Source organism: Molossus molossus, unplaced genomic scaffold (assembly GCF_014108415.1).
Source record: "Molossus molossus isolate mMolMol1 unplaced genomic scaffold, mMolMol1.p scaffold_m16_p_12, whole genome shotgun sequence".
Classification (NCBI taxonomy): Eukaryota; Metazoa; Chordata; class Mammalia; order Chiroptera; family Molossidae; genus Molossus; species Molossus molossus.
In genome coordinates this window covers 78,369,405-78,385,738 of record NW_023425347.1, presented here as the reverse complement: position 1 = coordinate 78,385,738, position 16,334 = coordinate 78,369,405, and the positions used below count along the sequence as shown (strand labels likewise).

Sequence of the window (16,334 nt, the reverse complement as noted above, 5' to 3'; positions counted from 1 at the left end):
GCCTCTCAGCCTTTGCCGACGCTGTTCCCTCCACGTGGCATACCCTTTCCCTTTTGTCCCGGGTGAGCTCCTACTGATCCCTGGAGGCCCAGTTAAAGCATCTCCTTTCCCACAGAGCCTGCCTCAAAATTCCCACCTCCCACTAGGCCCTCAGCATCTGGCATCTTCTCCCCTGTGCCCCACGGGCATCCGTCCAGGCCTGTAATACACAAGTCTGCTGTGTGAGCTGGACAGAGAGACGCAGACTGGACAGGACGGGAGCTCCTGGAGGGCAGGGCCTCGGTGCCAGTCATCCTGAGATGTTCAGTGAGCACAGGCTCAGGAGGGAATGTGTCTGGGTGCTGGATGAATGAAGGACTCCGGGCGGAGGCCGCAGGGCTGCAGCAGAGGCTGGTGCGGACTGCGGGAGCGTATTTCAGCGGCAGAGCGGTCAGCAACGCCGGCACTCGCCACAGCCCGGCCCAGTGAGGTCAGAAGGCGTCTGGATCCAAGGCAGGGTGTCCGGGTGTCAGTGCCCCTTTGGCACAGGGATCTCTTTATTCTGCTGATCTCAGACCACAACTAATTATCCTAATGGCTTTAATGGCCCTAAATGTTCTCAGAGTTTGGACAGGACCCATCCGGAGCCGGCAGGTCGGCTGGCCCGGCTGACCGTGAGTGGGCGCACCGGCAGCGATGCTCTCGGAATCCAAAGGAGCCATTCTTGTGGTCGCGGGAGGCCCCAGACACGCGTGGGAAGTGTGGGCTGGGAGCCGAGGGTCCGCAGAATAAGAGCTAGTACTTCTACAGCTCTTCCCTGCCAGGCCCTGCTCTCCGCACCTAGGTTATTAACTCACTGGGTCCTCACCCCCATCCTGGGAGGGAGGAGCCATTACTACGCCCATTTTGCAGAGGAAGAAACTGAGGCAGGGTGGTTCGATTTTCTCCCCAAGGTCTCACGGCCAGTAAGCAGAGTGGCTTCTGTTCCTGCTGGCAGGTTCCAGGTCCCTACTCTTAGTTACACAAAATGTCACTTCTCACAGTGGGCGGGCGGGCCACAGAGACATCCTGGTGCCCCTCTGTACGGCCACACCTACAGCCTTAGGAAGGCAGGTCCAGCCTGGGTCTCCTCAAGCTGCAGCCCTGCCCCCACTAGGCTGACCTGGCTCCGAGGGAGCCCCACCCCGCCCCCACCAGGACCCGGAGGTACGTTACCAGCGTGGTGAATATGAAGTGGTAGTACTCGGTCATCATGCCCATGGCCATGGCCTGTGGGAAAGCAGAGTGTCAGCAAGCTGCAGGGAGTACGGAGCAGCCCCCACTCCTGGCCACCCCAGGGGTGAGGCCTGGGCAGCAGGACGGACTGGCAGTGGGTTGGGGATGGCTGGCCACTTGGAGTGGGATATTCTCTGAGACCCCCTCCAAACAGTGACCAAGACTGGCTGGCAGAGAGAGGTGGAGTCCACCCGGGAGTGAGAAGTAACATCACTTGGAGCAGACTCTTGGGCCACATTCTCCAAAGAGTCCAAATTCCACAGAGCGGGGCTGGGCCTGGCTGTCCATCTCTTCAGTAAGCATCTCTGGGCTGCCACAGAATCCACGGAACCTTCTCAGGTGCCCTGACGCCACTCAGCTGAGCTCAGTCCCAGCTTGAGAGAGGTGTTCAGGTGCCCAGCCCCCACCCGCCCCGCCGGGCCCGGGAGGAGGGTCCATCCTCCACCTCGGCCTCCTGGGAAGGGCTGGCCACAGGGCAGGCCGCGTGGCTGCTGTGGAGTTACTACACTGTGAAGTCTACATTACACACACTTGATGTATTTTATTAGAAGCCTATAATCTATAATACTAATGACCATAATGCATTTTCTACAGAGTTTCTCAGAAGGCTGGGCCCACCAAGTGCTCTGAGCTAAAAATGTTACCGTGTCAAGTACACTTAGAAAATGTCACACATTCTCCCCTCCTGCTTGGAGATTATGACCCACAACACAGGTTCAAGGTGCAGAGAAGTCCTCAGTAGGCAGACACACTTATCTTAGTTTAGTTTGGTGTCTAGCTGAGCCTAGAATCTTCATTTTAAATTATAGATGTTTTCAAGACAGACCTGAGAGTAAGTTCTGACGTGCAGGTTGGATGACCTGGGGCCCATTTCTTTCTCCTGGAGCCTCAGTTTCCTCACCTGTAAACCAGGCTCAGTAACCGACCCCACTTCCCAGCATGTACCTCGCTCAGAGTGACTCCTTGGTAAACCAGAGTTGTGACTGTCGGTGTTACTGTTACCCATGCCAGGGACAGAAGGGATGCCCTGGGCACAGGTGGCCGGGAGAGTGGGGGCTGAGGGATTTCTGGGGAGCGGTGTCTCCTTGACAGCGACTTTAAAGATGCCCCCACCATGTGTCGGCACCAGGATACGCTCTTCCCTGGCCTCATGTCCCTGAATCCTCCATGACCGTGGGAGGCAGGGACCACTCACCCCACCCCCAAAGGGACAACTCCAGGCCCCTTGCACTTGGCAGAAGGATTCAAGGTCCCCGACGAGCCTTTTCGTCACCGTGTGAAGGAGGCTGGTGTGGGGCTTCCTCAGGGGAAGGCAGAGACTGCCATCTGCTTGGGTACCCCTCATGTGCCCCGCTGAAGGGGGATTGAGCCCCCCCAGCCTTGAACCACTCCCAGCCCTCGCTCAGCGCCTCTTGCACTGTACCATGTCCCCTCCCAGACACCTGGTGCTCGAGGTGCCGTGTCCCCCGGAACACCCCTCCAGTGACCAGGGATGCTTTCTGGGACCACACCATTGCCTTTTACACACAGACTGGCTCCACTCGGAGCGTCTGGTTTCTCTGTGGCATCCTCAGAAGGGGTTGTGGGCAATCTGTCTTTCTTCCTCAGGGGCTGGCAGAGCTTGGCTCTCATTCCCAGCATGCCACGCCGGGCTGAGTCCAGGGCCGGGGCCCATCCAGGACTGGGGGCCTTCTTCTCCCCGACCGTCTCTGCAGAGCTGAGCAGAAAGTGTGAGGGAGCTCCACACACCTCCCAGCTGTGGGAGAGCAATGCCGAGTGCCGCGGGCTATGGGCATCAGCCCTGGACGAGGCAGTGCTGGGCTCTGGGGGCTGTTCCCGAGACCCAGGCCTCTGGGCTTCCTGAAGTGTCCTGTCCCACGTGGTGCCAGGCCCCTCTCTGCAGCCTCCCCCCCAACATGCACAGAGGTGGCACGGAAATCAGCATTTACTCAGCACCCTTCACGTGCCCAGCCTGGCTCTGGCTGCTCATCTGTCATCTTATTCCATCCTCATGCCAACTTGGACTGCAAAGACCACTGTGTCATTTTGCTACTGGTGAAACAGACTCAGAGAGGCAAAGGGACTGCCCCAGGTCACACAGCCAGCCAGGCAGAGCAGGGGTCCCACTGAGATCTGGCTGACATCACGCCTGTATTTGGGGAAAGGGAGGTGGGGAAGGCAAGCGATCCCCATCATTGGTCCCTCCGGCCAGCGCTCACGCACCTGCCTGAGGATCTGGGCGGCCATGGTGTGGCTGCAGTCGAAGATGATGCGGAACTCCCGGCCTCGCTTCATCTCCTTGAGCAGGGGGCGCGAGTCATCAGAGTCCAGGGGCAGCTGGCGGATCTTCAGGCGGATGTTGTATCTTGATGGGGCCATGATGAGCTCCTGCAGTCGGATGAGCCCTGAGAGGCCCCGGGTCACAAAAGACATGTGTACACACACGTATACACAGTAACCAGCACCCGCAGACTCGTGTATATCTACATGATGGTGGCCACAGGTCTGCAGATGCGGACTCATGGCCACAGAGACATGTGCAGGTGCATGGCGACAGCCACACATGTTCACGCACAGACATGAGCACAGTAGGGCACAGACATGTACACTCAGCTGTACACTCCTGCGCATGCACATAGAGGTGTGTGCACATACGAACATATGTTTACATGCATGTTGACAGACAGGGCATATGTTTGGGTTGATAAATATATGTGTATATATGTAGATCAATGTGTGCACACAGATATGTAGACACATATGACATTCAAAATAGGCATAGGCAGAGAGCAGATTCTCACTGACCAGAACGGGTGTAGAGACTTATGGAACCTGAACCAGATGCTACCCCCTCTTCATCCCCTGCCCCCTGCAACCTTGTGAGGCATGGGACACAATCTTCCTAAACACCCTTAGCAACCTGCTTCCAGGATGCGGGCACAGGGGTGGCTCCACACTCAACTGTACCAACAGTTGGACCAGGTAAGTCCAGGACGTATCTGTGCCCAGCCCCCACTCCCATCCCCCAGGGCAGACTCCTCCACGCTCAATGTAACCACCTCCTCCATGAAGCCTACCCCTACTGTTCTGTCCAGACAAGCTCTCCCCCTCCCCCAACTCGGTGGCCTTCTCCCTCAGCATTAGCCTCCTCTGGCCTCATCTCATTCCCCTGGTCCTGCCCGAGACTCCTTAACGTGAGGGGCTGAGTCCCCATGGCCCCTAGCACAGAGCCTGTCACCGGAGTGGTACTCAACACACATTTCCATAGCTGGACTGACTTACTGTTTTTCTTCCCACACGAAAAAATCCATCCTCCACCTTAGCATTTTGCAAAACCACTTAATCTGGGGACTTCCAGAGAAAACTAAATGTCACTTCCTAGAGACAAATGGCTTGCACAGGTCTAATTAAGTTCATTTCCGTCCCTATTTCAGGGTTCATTCTTGCTGATGCCTCTCTGCTTAGCCTGGAAGCAAGCCTGCTGGCAGCTCTCTCTCCCCGCAACCCCACTGCAGGGAGGGGCTCAGCCACACGAGGCCAGGGGCCCCACAGGTCCTCACCCACCACCACCGCCTGCTGGTCCCCCGCTCACATGCAGGGTCAGGGTCCGACCCTGGCTGCACTGTGCTCTCGGCCATGCTCCACTCCCCTGACAACAACACTCTAATTTTCCTTTGGGGAACAACCTGCCTTCTCTCTCAGTCCACGTGACCAGAGAGGCTCCATCCCCAGCTTCCAAGGCACAGCGTGTGTGTGGCCCCGGCTTGGCCAACCAGGCATACGTATGGGTTCAGAGATGGATATGGGATGCCAGCCGGTCCTCTCGGAGTGACTTCCAGACATGTGCTGGAGTAAATTTTCCAATTAACTCCACAGAAGGAGGAAGCAAACCTGGGAGTCACCACATGGAACCTGAGAAAGATCCCCATTCCTGAGGGCTGGGTGTCAGGAAAGCAATCTGATCAGTGTCCTTCATTTCACTGCGCTGGGAAGGACAGAAACATCACCCTGGGACCTAGGCCTCCAAAGAGCTCCCAAACGGGCCCTGCCAGGATCCAGGCGGCTGGGTTGGGCGAGGGCTCTGGAGTCCTGAGTGGCTGGATCAACAGGGGCCCAGCGCCTCCTACTACCAGATTTGTTGGGGAAGTGGACAGGAACACCAGTGGACCTCAGCAGAGGAAGGAGGGGACACAAGCTCCCCCCAAACTCACATCCAGCCTTCCCTCACCCAAGCTAATCTCAGCAATCCTTAGTGTGGCTGACTGCTGCTGCCCACTCACACTTGTTACCCCACAAGGCCCCGAGTGTACACTTTGCTCCCTCTTGCTCTGTGTTCCGACTCACGCACAGCGTCAACAGGCACACGGGCTTTCGGGACCCAGGACATGAGGACAGGGACAGCCTGGGTGCTGGAGCAGAGGCCACCAGAGTCTTCCTGTCAACCAAGTGCACTGCCCATGTGATATATAGTGACCCACATTCTCCAGCAGCACATGTCAGACCTCCTTCCCATCAGCGTATTCCCAAAGGAGACCAGAGGCTCGTCTCGGCCGACCCCAACAGAAGACTGGGCTCTTTTGTTTGCCTGAGATGAGCTTTCCTTCCTGGCTGCTTCCCTAATCAATCTCTCTCAAAATATCTGCAGTGAATCATGTTGTTGGAATAAATATCTGCAGTGAATCATGTTGCTGGAATCCTGCTTTTCACTTACAAAGCACTTCTGCACTCATTACCCGGCTTAACCATCTCCCTGTCCTAGAAAGCCTGCAGATTAGGGACTTTTGTTCCAATATTACAGACAAAGAAACTGAGGCCCAGAGAGGTTAAGTGACCCTCTCAAGGTTTTGCAGCATGCTAGCAATGGGGACAAAACCAGACATCCATCTTTTGACTCCTAGACCAAGCTATCTGGACATAAACCCATCATAAGTCAAGCAGCAGCGGTACTGTAAAAAGACAACTGGTATACCTCCTTCTACCCTGCTAAGAGAACCATGGTTTTGTTTGGGAGACAATGTGCCAGTCCCATGAGATGACTTGAGATTGGGAGGAACCGGTCAATGGCAATCCCAGTCCCATGAGACTGCTCAGGGTAGTGGGCCACTTAGTGAGCTGTACTGGGTGGTCTGCCGGAAGGTTCTGAGACAGATCTTCCTCCCTGATAAGGGGCGTGAGTCGCATTAAGAAACATCCCTTTGGCTCCTACCATACTTGACCCCTCACCCCTGCCAGGCTGGCCTCTTGATAAGACCGCCACGCACAGGCCCACCTAGGTTTTGCTCAGTCTATTTCCTCCTGTTACGCTCTCAGACCCCTCTTCTTGTCCATCGTCCGCAAGACCCAGCTCATGTCTCTTCTCTGGTGAGTCAGCCCAGACTAGCCAAGGCCACAGGACTTCCACGCCCCAAGAACCTTTGGCTCTGACTGTACGTACAGGTCACTCAGTTCTTAGCTCTGATGACCTGAAATGACCAGCGACCTCTGGGTGGGCACCCACTCCCCTACAACACGATTAACTTCTCAAAATGAGATGGTATAATTGCATCCTCATTTCTTCTTCCTTCCCAGTGTCCAACACAGTCTTTCCTAATAAAATTTAATTACACTTTATTTCAACTTGATTTTCAATTCAATTCAATTCAATTTAGTTCAACAAACCTTTACAAATATCTGCATTGTACCAGGCCCTGTGCTAAACCCTGCAGGCACAGAGAGCTCACGGACCATCATTCATAGTGGTATGTTACGAGGGATAAATCCGCAGGGCTGCGGAAACAGTGGAGGTGACTTGGAGCTGGGCAGGAGCGCCCCTCAATGGCAGAGACCTTGTGCGGGGGCACTGAGAGGGGTGGGGGTCCCTGCCCTCCAGGACCTGATGTCTGGTGCTTTGGGTACGGCAGGACCTCAATAGATGGTGGTAGAATCCCGAGCTACATCAACAACTTCGGAATGTCTTTTCCGAGCGTTCGATTCCCACTCCGCGTTAGGAGGTAATGGAGCTGACACTGAATCGCAGGCTGCCGAGAGCTGGAGGGCTCTTTCCAGTCTGGATGCTGCAGCTCTTTGTCTGACGCATGGAGAGCGGGGCCAGATGGGTTAAGTGACTTGCCAAGGTCACTCTCTCTTAAGAGATGGAGCAAGAAACATTTGGGACCTGAGTCTTTGGAAGGAAAGAGGAGAGGAAACAGCCTCGTACTGTCCAACTAGTGAGTTGGAAGCCTGCGCTCGGAGCCAGCAGGGCTGCGCGTGTTTGCTGCAGGTGGAAACATGTCCGTGGAAGAGAGCAGGCCGGTGTGGGCGCAGCTGTGCAGGTGCTGGAGCGGGGAGCGTGCTGAGGGCGGATCTGAGCCTGCTGCTGGGTGGAGGTGGGTGGACGGGGAAGGTGTGAGGCAGGTCAAGGTGGGCTGGGGGAGTGTGGCTGGTGCGCACAGGCTGTGAGTGAGCACAGGGACGAGCGTCCGTGTGACTGAGTGAAGCTTGAGTATGAGAGAAGACCTTTTTCCCGGGGGCAGCTGAGCTGGCGAGCAGTCAAGAGCCCCAAACCTTGGATTCTGCCCCTCCTGCACCCTAACCTGGCCTGGTCAGGCCTGGCCACCCACCTGTGCTGTCATCGTAGACCACGGTGGCCGACCGCCACTTGAGGTGCTGAACCAGGTCGAGGATGGCGTGGCTGAGAGAGGCGTAGTCGGGGTAGAGGTTCACGTAGAAGGTGTCTTTGTTGTCCAGTGGGTGGTGCTTCCAGCGGAGCTGGATGTGGGGCACCTCCAGGGCGTTGCAGATGGACTGGACGGCGTTGGTGCAGGAGCCCTGTGATGGCCCGAAGATCGCCACCACGCCCAGTGCCAGCTGGTCGCAGGCTGCAGCACAGGGAGGGAAGGCGGTGCAGGGGTCAGTGCTGGGTCTCCCCAGGCAGCTGGGGGCTGGGAGCACCGGGGGCAAGGATTGTGATGATCCCCTAAACACATGGGGAAAATAGCACCTGGAACCCTCTGAGGGTGGGTGACCGACAATCTCTCTGAATCGCCAGTTCCTCACCTGGAAACCAGGGTCGTGGGAAGTGGAACAAAATAATGCGTATGAGACCCTCAGCACGGCACTCGTGAAATGGAAACGATGGTTACTGTTGATCGTGTCATCGTGATTAGCACCTCAGCTCTGTACCATGCCCTGTTCCGGGTGGGAACTTGAGACACAAACAGAAATGAAATACCTACTTGCTATGACTTTTCAATTTAAACCTCCAGCCCAATCTGCTTCCTAGAATACAATGTGTATATTTCGCCCCTCACCCAACACTGCCGGTTGGATGTCTCAGAGGCCCCTCACACCTAGCGGGTCTACAACGTAACCCTTTCTTCTCCTCCCAGCCTCTCCCATGAGGGTAACAGCAACTCCACTGTCCACCCAGGGCCCTATACCAAAAACTCAGGTTCTGCCTGACTCCTCTCGTTCTCTCATACCCTACACCCCAATCCATCCTCAACTCCTGTGGCTTCACCTCTAAAATATATCAGAACCCGACCATGTCTCGCCCCTCCGAGCCTGGTCCAAGCCCCATCGTCTTGCACTTGCATTCCTGCAGAGGGGTCCTCACGCCTCCAGCTTCCTCAGTAACCTGCTCTACTGTCCACTGTGCACTCAGCCGTGGGCGTGAGCCTTCCGCCGCCTGAGTGGATTGCACCACTTCTTTGTTCCAAGGGCTCCCGCTCCACTCACGGTAAAAGCCAAAGTCCTAACCTTGACCAACAAGGCCCTACTTGTAGCTCCTCCACACCCCTGTCCCAAACATCACCCCCCCTACTTTTCTGACTTCTACTCCCATCCTTCTCTCCTTTCCTCACAGCACTCAAGCCCCACTGGCTTCCATGATGTTCCTCACACACACTAAGCACACTCCTGCCTCAGGGCCTTTGCACTTGCTGTCCCTTCTGGCTGGACTGTTCTCTCAGATCCACATGACTCTTCCCTCTCCTTTCCTTCAGGTGTCTGTGATCTTAATAGAGAGGCATCAATGCCCAACCCATAATAACAATCCCCATCCAGCCACACTCCCTCAACTCCATACCCTGCCTTATTTCTTTATTAAATGACCACCAGAAGTCTTGTTCACTTGTTGATTTCTCCTCCCACTTGAACCGCTCCAAGGAGGCAAGGGCTTGATCGATGCGGTTGATTGCTGTATCCACAGTGCTTTAAATAGTACCTGGGCTGAGTGAACGAATGCTGACTCTTTGACTTCAAACAGTTCACATTCTTGGGGGAGGCCCAAGGGCTCTGGCAGATCAGACAACAGATACTTCTGGGAAGATCAAACATCAGTGGGCACAGCACAGCATGAAATGAGCAGACCCAGGGCATCTAGGGCTCAAAGAGGGATGGAGGCTCTGACAGGGACTGTGCCTGAAAGATCCATAAAATGAACCTCTCAAAGGTGTCAGGGGGAGGGCTCCCCAGGAGCCATTGCCATTTCTCCGGGAAACTGTCTCTATTCTTCCTTTGGGCTCCACTGCCTCTTCCACTCCCAACCTATGAGGGGTGGGCTAGTGACAGACCCTCGGCTGACCTCCCCCAGGGCAGAGCCATTGGTTTAGAGAGTGGCCATGTGACCAGTCAGAGCCAAAGGGATGCCGTGAGACCTCTCAGGCACAGAGAAGGGGGCACATTCCCTCTGACACTGGATTTGGAAGGAGGTAAAATCTGGACGTACCATAGCCACCTTGTAGGCACAAAGAAAGTGTGAATGGAGTCAGTGCACAGGGGAGCAGAGCCGAGAGAGAGAAACACGAGTCCCTGATCAAGTGGAACCCTGGAGTTTGCATGGACCAATACACTCTCCTTTTGCTTATGCCAGTTGGGATTTGGTTTTCTGTTACTTGCAACCAGAGGAGCCCTAACTGAAGAGCATCAGCAAATGTACCAGCCTGTGGCCACAAGAATGAACGACATGCACTTGCATGAACATAGGATGATGCACGAGGAAGTGAGACAAGTGCCTAAGCATGATACCCACTGGACTCAGGTGCAGCCTGACTGCCTTGAGGGCCTCTGGGAATGACCGACTGGGCTTAGGTCCACCCCTAACATCTGCAGGGTCCGGGACCAGAGTACAAGTGGAGGTCTATATACCATATGGCTAAATAGTTAAGTGTTTTAAGCTATCAAACTGTTATATAACATATGGCCTGCTCCCCCACCTTGACAATATGCCTTCAGAACAATTTGGAAAGTCAGGACAGAACAATCTGGAAAGTGAGGATGGAGACTTCTCATATACAGTGACATGGGGAGAGGTGGCACCAACCCCTATCCTGTCCCCTTCTCTTTGACCACTGGCTCCACTGTGTATCACAAGGGGCCTTGCACTTTCCATGTGGACATCCCAGCCCTTACGCTTGAGCTCCGTCCACACCTCTGCAAACATCTGCCCCTTGGTCATCCTTAGATAGGTCCTTCGAGTGCGACCGCAGCAGCATGGCTCCCTCTCTGTAGGACAGTCCAAGGAAGAGGCTCCTGCAGGGCCACTGGGCAGCACATTCAGGGTTCTAGATACATGGAGCAGAGATAAGAGGGGCAGAGCACCCTAATGGGCAAGCCCCCTTGGTCCCACCGACCCCTTGTTCTGGGAGGAGATGTTACCAGAAGAGGACAAGGTCAGCATCTCTAAAGCACAGGCCCTGGGAAAGGGAGCCTCTGGCCTGGGTGAGGGTGGCAGCAGTGGGTCCAAGGACACGGTGGTTTCAAGTCAATCAGAATGTGATGTGTGGTCTGTGCATGTCTTTCCTTTCCACTGACATACACTCGCTCCTCCCTCACTGCTTCCTGGGAATGAGAGATATCATATAAAGTGTTCATTTTTCTTGAAACTTGTTCTTCCCCCCCAAAACACCAGAGAATTCCATTCATGGCCTAAATGAAAGATGCAGCACTCCGGGGGTTGGGCGAGTTACTGTGAGGAGTCTGCTGGAACCACCTGGAACACGGGGCAGGGCAGCCATGTATGGGGAACAGCGGGGCCAGCACAGAGAGCATCTCCAGGGTCGCCAGGGTTCCTCGTGGCCAATGCCACGTGCAGGAGAGGATGCACAGTGGGCATGTGGTGCCTTCCTGGTGCTCCTACAGCGGTGAGACTGGAGGCCAAGTCTGGGAAGCACTGTTTTGTTCCTGTTATTATCACCCTAGGGTCAATAATCCTTGGCAGCATTCTGTGTGACTGTGTGAGACAAATCCCAATGATAGTAAACCCTTCAAAAATACGAACTCTGGGTGTGTTGGTAAATTGTCCAATTTAGGGACAGTTCTTTTCGGTGCCCCTGTCCCTGACCTGTACGCTCACTGCTGTTCTTCTGCTGTCTGGGTGTGTCTGCTGTCACCACTTTGTCCCGTAGCAGGTGCTGTCTGAGGAGAGAGCCCATGTGTGAGTCTGTAGCCATGGAGGTCGGACACTAACATGTTGGAGATAGTGACATTGAGTAAGTGACAGCTGTCCAGGCTTGGTCCACCCTTCCTGCCCAAGCCAGAGGCCATAGGAGCCTAATAGAATCTGTAGGTTTCCCTAACGCCCTACCTCCTGCCTCTATTTTGAACCTTCTAGCTGTTCTCTGATATCCCTGGCTTCCATCCCAACACCTCTCTCTTTTCCCTCTAGGATCTTCCAATTGGTGATCTAGTCAAATGGCTTGTGTGTCTCATTTTCTCTCACTACCACCTCCCAGAATCAGTGTTTTGGGTTTTCCCCCTTTTATCTAGATCTTGAAGCAGGCAGGCAAATGCTGCCCTGCAACCCCACCGGCACCCAGCTCAACCTCTTAGATCACGGCCTTCTGCAGGCCCGAGATCTGAGTATCCCTGTTTAACAGAGGCAGGGAAGAGTGAACCAACCCCACATTAGGATGAAGTGGAGGACTGTAAGAGTGATCTTGAAGGAAGTAATTTAGACGTTGACATTGATTGTAGTGATAATGGTAAAGGTAACTGCAATGATAGTTGTGACAGGGAAGGCCACATTGTGGGGCTGTTGATGATCCTGGTGATGCCATTAATGAGGGTGGAATTGATGATAATGTTGATGTTGTGACATAATGGTGGGATGATGATGATGGGGTTGATGATGATAAATATGTCAACGCCATGGCAGTGACTGTGATGATGATGGTAGACATAATGATGGCAATGTAAATATGGATGAGAGGAGGGGATAACCATTTTGATGATGTTGATAAGACTGGGGATGATGAAAAATGCCAATGCCATGACTGCAGCAGTGATGATCATGGTAGAAATGACGGTGGTAATGTCAGTGATGATGAGATTGGTGATGACGGAGATGCTGCAGTCATGGCCATGACAGTGATGACAATAGGGTTGGTGCTGGTGGTGCTGATGTGAAGAGTGGAGATGAAACCACTGTTGATGGTGATGACACTCATTGTGTTGATGGTGCTCTGGTGTTGATAGTGGTGACAGTGGTGGTGATATGATGACCACCCTGGGTGTCATTCTGCCAGAGATGTAGTGATTAGATCTCACTGTTGAGTGGCAGGAAGCATCAGTCCTACCTTCTACCTAGTTCTCCTCCTTAGCCTCTCTTCACATCCTTTTTCTCGTCCACTTCTTGTTCCCTCCACCTTCTAATAATCTTCCAGTCTGGAAGAGCACTGTTTTCTCAGGGGAACCAGGGCAGGGGTTATAGCAGCAGCAGCAGCAGCAGCAGCAGCAGCAGCAGCAGTAGCAGCAGCAGCAGTAGCAGCAGCAGCTTTATCTCCAGATGTTTCCAGGGCAGCAGCCAACCCTTGTTCTGGCAGCCCTGAGCACACACTGCAGTAATTACATTATTTGTGGCTTCAATTTTAAATCCATTTTCTGGTCATTTTATAGTCACTCAATGGTTCACAGTCATTGCAGGAGTCCACAGCCTGAATGCAGTTCCCCTACCTCCTTTCTGTGGCAATTGTAGTTATAGCAAAAATTATCCCAATCAATTTGTGTCTTAAAAGGAATTGAGCAGCCCAGAGAATAAGTGAAGGCAGAGGAGCCCAGGGAGCGCTGGGTCGATGCCAGGCCCACTCTGGTCAGGCTTGGAAGACAACACAGACGCTCTCTGGATGGCTGGCTCAGGAACTGCCTGGCAGTCACTTATCTTTTAATTTTCCACCAAACACTGAAAAATAAAGACAGCAAATAAAAGTCCCTTTTAATGGGGAAAGGCCTCCTGGGCCTCTGTGGAGGGAAGTACTAGTTCAACCAGAGCTGGCAGAGTAGGTGGTGCCAGGCTCTGTGCCTCTGCATCCTCGAACCCATATGGCCCGAGGTGGCTGGATCCAGCTGGTGCAAACGAACATGGTGATGGGCACCCCTGCCTGGGGAAAATGAATTATCATTGGGTTAATTGAAATTAGTACCAAGATCACCCCCCTGGAAGAGGCCTAATGATGCTCCTGAAAGTTTGAAAAAACCAAAGATCAAAAGAAAAATCACAGAATGCAGTGTTCCCCAAGGGATGGAGGGTGCCCAGTAGGGAGCATGATCAGCAGCAGACAAGCCTCCAGGGTCCGACAGTGGTGTTTCCAATCACAGCATGGGTCTGTCTTTGGTATATTATCAGAGGGACATTAAGAGAGAGTGATGGCAGAGACATTTTTTTTTTTAATTGAGATATAACACAATATAGTCAGGTGCATTAGTTTTCAGCACAGATTTTTATTAATTTTTACATAGAAATGTACTCATGTAACTACTACTTGGATCAAATACAGCACATTTCCAACACCTAAGAAGGTTTTCCCTGCTCCCTTCCAGTTAATACCCACTGCATACCACTCCCTCCCCAGAGGCAACCACTGTTTATACACTCAACATTATGTCTGTGAGGTTTGTTCACGATGCTGTGTGTAGCAAGAGTTTGTCCATTTTCTTCTTCTTTTTTTTTTTATTGCTGATTCTAATTCCACTGAATAACTATACCCCAATCTATCCATTCTCCTGCAGATGGAGGTCTTTAATTTATCTTCAACTTTTGGCTCTTATCAATGAAGTGGCTAGGGACATCCTTGCAAGCATGCATTTAGCTTCAGTACGCACTTCCACACAGTCCTGCTGAGAAGCTGAACCAGTCTTCACTCCCACCCACATGGTGTAGGAACCTCAACTCCTAACTCCAACCATACATAAAAACTGATTGGAGATAGATCATAGAGCTAACCGTGAAAGACAAAACAAGAGGACGTCTAGAAGAGAACATAGAAGAATAACTTCATGACCTCGGGATAGACAAAAACAGAACACAAAACGCATTAACCATAATGAAAAATATACATAAATTGTACTTTTTAAAATAATGACTTTGCTCCTCAAAAGCTACTACCAAGAGAGTGAAAAGGCAAACTCATCTGTAATGAAGATATGCAACACGCATGTATAGCTAACGCATCTGTAACAGAGATATTCAATATGCATGTATATTTAACCAAGGCCTCTTACCCAGAGTTTATAAAAGACTCCTACAAGTCAATAAGACAATGACAAACAACTCAGTTTTTCAAAGTGGTTGAAAGGCTCAACAAGGCACTCCAGGGAGGAAAAGATTCTAATGATCTATTAGCATATGGAAAGATGCCCAACCTCTCTGGTCATTAGGGAAATACAAAATAATACCACAATGAGATGCCAACTACATAAACCACCCAACTGGCTAAAATGAAAGTGAAACTGATTTACCAAGTGCTGGCAAAGATATGGAGCCACAGCAAGTGCCATCCACAGGTGAGGGAGTGCAACCTGGGACAACCGTCCGGCTGAACATACGCACATCCTATGACCTCACACTTCCAGTCCGAGGTACACACCCCACACAAATGTACACATTTGCCCACCAAAACGCATCTATAAGAACATGCATAGCAGTGCTGTTCTATGGCCCCAAATGGAAACAACTCAAATGTCCAGCAGTTATTTTTTATTTTGAAAAACCGTGGTATATTCATATAATGAAACACTGGAATGGTACACAACACTGCAGAACAATAGACTGCTACTTTATTCAACAACAGATGAATCTCTCAGATATGTCATAGGGTGAAAGAAGCAAGACCCAAAAAGTACACCCTACTATTCTATTTATGTAAAGGTTAAAAACAGGCGAAACTAGGGCACGACACCAGCAGTTAGAACAATGTGCTATACAGCACAGCAGTGGGCAGAATAGATGGACAAAAATCACATAATCTCTCTCTCTCTCTCTCTCTCTCTCTCTCTCTCTCTCTCTCTCTCTCTCTCTCCAGGGCCCAGAATTGTGAAAGAAAAGTTCAGAGTGTTATAAGGTGGAAGCAGGGAGACATGACCTTCTCTGGGGGCTCCGGGAGGGCTTCCCAGAGGGCCAGAAGGGTGAGTTAGCTAGACAAAGGGCATGGCAGAGGTGGTACTTACAAGGGAAAGGGAGTTACAAGCAGAGGGTGTAGCACGTGCAAAAGCTCTGAGGTGGGAGGAAGCCTGGCACCTGCAGATGGTGGATATGGCAGAACCCAGAGGCTGAGCAAGTGAGTAGCACGGATGTGGCTGGAAGGTCACGTTGGGGTTAGACTGGAGTGCCCTCAAGAGCTCTAATGATGATTTAGGGAAAGAAAATGGGATATACCATCCAGGGTTTTAAGCAAACAGTTCAGGTGACCTGGTGTAGAGTGCAGAGGGGCTGTGGCTTTGGTCACTTGGATCAGTCTGGCTGGACTTTCAGAGCTGGGCCTCTCATCCACCCCAGGGCAGTTCTGCACCGTGCAGGATAGCAGTCCCTACTGGAGGAGGTGCTTCGGAAGGCTCTCAAACTCTGCCTGGGGCTCACTGCGGGCTGGAGAAGGTCCCTGTGCTGAATTGCAAATGTACCACTAGATACTGTATTATTGTAGTGGTTTCTAGAAAAATGGACAGAAGACTCAGCCTAGCCCTCTGGGGTGGTTCTGCCCACATAGGCCTCTTGTGTTCTGACTCCAGGCATCTGTTCTGTGTCCTGACCTTTTTACTGAGCAGTTTGGATTGAGTTCAGTCATTTTCTATATGGACAAGGCCGGGCAGAGGGTGCTAGCATGAACTGT

The 16,334-nt window shown here is 52.5% G+C and overlaps 1 protein-coding gene across 1 annotated transcript in view; it reads right to left on the bottom strand.

The window, feature by feature from the left end:
- The window catches only part of GRIK3 (glutamate ionotropic receptor kainate type subunit 3), a 208,915-nt gene that overhangs the window by 66,468 nt on the left and 126,113 nt on the right, over positions 1-16,334 (bottom strand). Inside the window, exons 3-5 of the mRNA XM_036256235.1 lie at positions 7,854-8,111; positions 3,478-3,659; positions 1,195-1,248 (exon numbers count right to left, since the gene is read on the bottom strand). Coding sequence (XP_036112128.1) covers positions 1,195-1,248; positions 3,478-3,659; positions 7,854-8,111 — 494 coding nt within the window. The remainder of the gene's footprint in view (positions 1-1,194; positions 1,249-3,477; positions 3,660-7,853; positions 8,112-16,334) is intronic.